The 3,484-nt window shown below is 33.4% G+C and overlaps 1 protein-coding gene across 1 annotated transcript; it reads right to left on the reverse strand.

Moving 5' to 3' along the window:
* Positions 1-660: 660 nt before the first annotated feature.
* LOC128133705 (uncharacterized) lies at positions 661-1,412 on the reverse strand. The gene is made up of 2 exons (XM_052771224.1): positions 1,095-1,412; positions 661-1,029 (listed from the first exon to the last, which is right to left on the reverse strand). The coding sequence occupies exons 1-2, from the start codon at positions 1,410-1,412 to the stop codon at positions 661-663; spliced, it is 687 nt and encodes a 228-aa protein (XP_052627184.1).
* Between the last annotated feature and the right edge of the window lie 2,072 nt (positions 1,413-3,484).

Here is a 3,484-nt window from a genome sequence, read left to right on the forward strand (position 1 = left end):
GATTGCATAAAAGTACATACGCTTCACGTGAAAGACGCATCAGCTCATGACATTGTGTAGAAGTTCCATGTAATGATTCTTGTGTATGTTGATGACCGCTCATTTCGGAATCATTATCAATTGCCCTTCCAATTCTATTGGATGCTAGATTCAACCAATAGCAACATAGTAAAATGAAAAATGCAATTTCTTCATCCGAATCCATAAGCAATCTGTTATTTTGAAAATACATAGCAATTATATTAACAACATATAACATAAAACTTCATCCAAAACATCAAGTCATTCATGTCATATAAAAATCTAGTAATCCAAAACATCAAGTCATTCATGCCGTATAAAACTCTAGTTCAAACCAAAGATCAAGTAATCCAAACAAACCCTCTAGTTCAAACCAAACATCAAGTAATCCAAAAAACCATCTAGTTCGAACCAAACATCTAGTCATCAAAAAAACCATCAAAACATTCAAAACATCTAATTAGCGAAACATTCCATAATGTGCTCCAACAGTCTTGACCCAATTCTCACAAATAGCTGGATCAATGGTTAACCACATGTGTCTCTTATCCGTACCTTCACCAAAAAGAGCAACAATAGTAGTGTATCTTGGATCAAATATTCCCCATCCTAACTTCTCCAACTTTTCCATACACGCACTCAAATTTGAAGATGCATGCTTTTCCACAAATATCTTAGCAATTGTGGCAATATCTTCCCCGATTTCAAGCATTCTTGAATTCGATACATCTTTCTTGTATCTTTACCCTTCTCTTTACTTTCATTTTGACTCTTTTCCATATCTGTAGTCTTTTGTTTTTTTGATTGAGCGGATAACTCGTCACTGAGACCTACAGTTTCTTGTTGAGTGCAATCGATGTCATCAAAGTCATGCAAACTATAGTGGCTTGACTCTTGAGTAGGATGGGGAAGGGTAGAAGTTGTCGCAGTCGCGCCTTCAAACAACTGTGTGCAAAGGTCGGGGTACGGTAGTGGTGTGCGTCTCATAGAATCCACATGTTTGTTTGACTGTTTGGAAAAAATATTTTATTATTTAAACATGATAATCTATTTTTTATAAATTAACAAAATACCTTCGATTCTAGTTCCCATCCTTCTTTGGAAAGATTGAAGGTGTTGGTTGTTGAATTGTAAACATTTCCGGTTTTGTTTTTTAACTTCAAAAAATCACCAAACTTTGACTTTAGGTAGTCATAGCGGTTCTTCATTTGTTTTTGGTCGGAAATAAATTTATGTTCAATTTTTAGTGTTTCAACTACATTCCTCCAAGATAGTGCTTTCAAACTATTCCCTTCCCGTCCATTGATGGTAACTTCACATAAACAAGCCTCTAGAAACATTTTCTCTACACCTTCAACCTTCCTACTAATCCTATCCTTCTTTTCTCCCATTTCTTTGATCAATTCAAGAAAAAAAAATCAAACATAACATCAAACACAAATACACATTTTCAATAACAATTTATACAATATATGATTTCACTATAGCATCAAACACAAATATATGATTTCACTATAGCATCAAACACAAATATTATGTCAGCAACAACATTTCAGCATAATACTCAAGCATAAAATCATGAAACATAAAAATTGGAGTATAAAAAATCAAACATAACATCAAAATTTCAACATCAACATTTCATCATATCCATTGAACTCATTCAGATTCAATCATATAACATCAAAATCGAGCATATAACATCATAATCGAGAATATAACATCAAAATCGAGCATAACATTAAATAATGATTTTGATTGAACAAATAAAACACGGCTAGCATAACAATTTCGACTTTTGATGTTCAAGTTTGAGGGGAAAGAAGGAAGAAACTGAAGAAGACACAATGCATTCAAGGGGAAAGAATGAAGAAATAGACGAAGAAACAGAAGAATACCTTGCAGTTGGCTGTTGCGGTCAGCGGAAGAACGAGACGAATATGGAAGACCCTGCGGCGGCACAAGTAGGCGATATTGCTGGGTGCAGCGTTGTCGGCGATTAGGGTAGGCGGCGACCTGGCGTCGTCGGAAACCGAGGACAAAAGACGCAAGGGAACAGAAGAAGAGAGGCGTCGATCTGTTTAGGGCAGATAGGGCAAAGATCGCACGTCTATTTTTTTTCCAGACTTTGTTAATTCTCTGAAAAAATAAGAGGCATTTTTCATTTTAAGAGGTAAAAAATAATACGCAAACAAATGGTATGAATCTGAAATTTTAAGACATTACCTTTTAATTATGAGATTAAGAGGTAAACAAACAAGACCTAACAAAATAATTGTTATGATAGTGGGAGCATAATTATTATGGGAAGTGTTGCGAGTTAGCAATACTATTTATAGGAAACAAAGTTCTAATTTGCAAAGTTGCAAAGGTTGAAAATGTTTTTTGCTATAGTAAGGGAGAGGATACTTAAACTTTATTTCAAATCTAAAAGATTAGATTGAAGTATTAATCAAACTTAGTCATGGATATATAAGAATACCATGTTGAAATATTTCAACATCGGAAATTCTATATATTGAAATATTATAGCAAAAGACTGGTCAAGTATCATTTCTTTATGTAAGACATTATGAATCGTGTCCCATATGCTTCGAATATAGGATCAATTGCATGTGCTATAATATTCACGTGTTCTAATTTTCCAAATGCCTAGGGCTTTAAGAGGGAAAAAGGAATAGAACCAGATATGACTAAAGTTATTAAACAACTGCCAAGGACGATCTAAGGTTTGCTAAGGATTGGTTGCTTAAGGAGAGTTGGAAGTATAATAATGGATGGACCATATTGACATTATTATGAATAGACAGAATTCTATTAATAATGTGCTGTCATATGGAAAATATAGAAATGTTTTTATAATGCGAGTTGGATATTAAGAATCTATGTGTAGGCTAGAAACCTTTATGCAAGAAGGATGTTCAAAGGAATGTACTTTGAATTTGATATTTTGCTTCCTCGGAATTGTTTGTTATCAATCTCCAGTGGAAAGTTTTGTAATATCGTTGGCAAAGTCTCTGTGACTTTGGTACCTCGACATTACAAAAGATACATTGCGTGATAGTTTGGAATCTAACACATTCTTATAGTGGCAAGAATTAGGTATTCTTACACTAAGTAATAACGATTTGAAATTGTGAAATGAGCATCATTGAAATGTTTTCAATTGATCTATTTCATAAAGTAAGGACTATATATAAACATAGTATGCATGCTTGGATCATGGTATAACTATCGTTTTAGTTCAAGTATTAAGTTGATTAATCGAAACATTATACAATGAATAATGTGTAATCAATATGGTGATTACATAAAAGTTGTTTTATTTATATTCAAACGTTTTGAGACCATATTGAATTCGATTATTCTTGTGTTTCACTTTGCATGTTTTGACTTCCCGAATAATAAGATTATTCAAACATCCGCAGTCGATCATACTTTGGAAGTAAGTAATGAGATAAGG

Source organism: Lactuca sativa, chromosome 4, assembly GCF_002870075.4.
Source record: "Lactuca sativa cultivar Salinas chromosome 4, Lsat_Salinas_v11, whole genome shotgun sequence".
NCBI lineage: Eukaryota > Viridiplantae > Streptophyta > Magnoliopsida > Asterales > Asteraceae > Lactuca > Lactuca sativa.

What these genes read in the sequence shown, in the direction of transcription:
- LOC128133705 (XM_052771224.1), bottom strand. Translation starts at nt 1,412, where the DNA reads ATGGGAGAAAAGAAGGATAGGATTAGTAGGAAGGTTGAAGGTGTAGAG. An exon ending in GATGGGAACTAGAATCGAAG is followed by an intron (nt 1,030 to 1,094) that starts GTATTTTGTTAA and finishes TTTTCCAAACAG; the next exon opens with TCAAACAAACATGTGGATTC.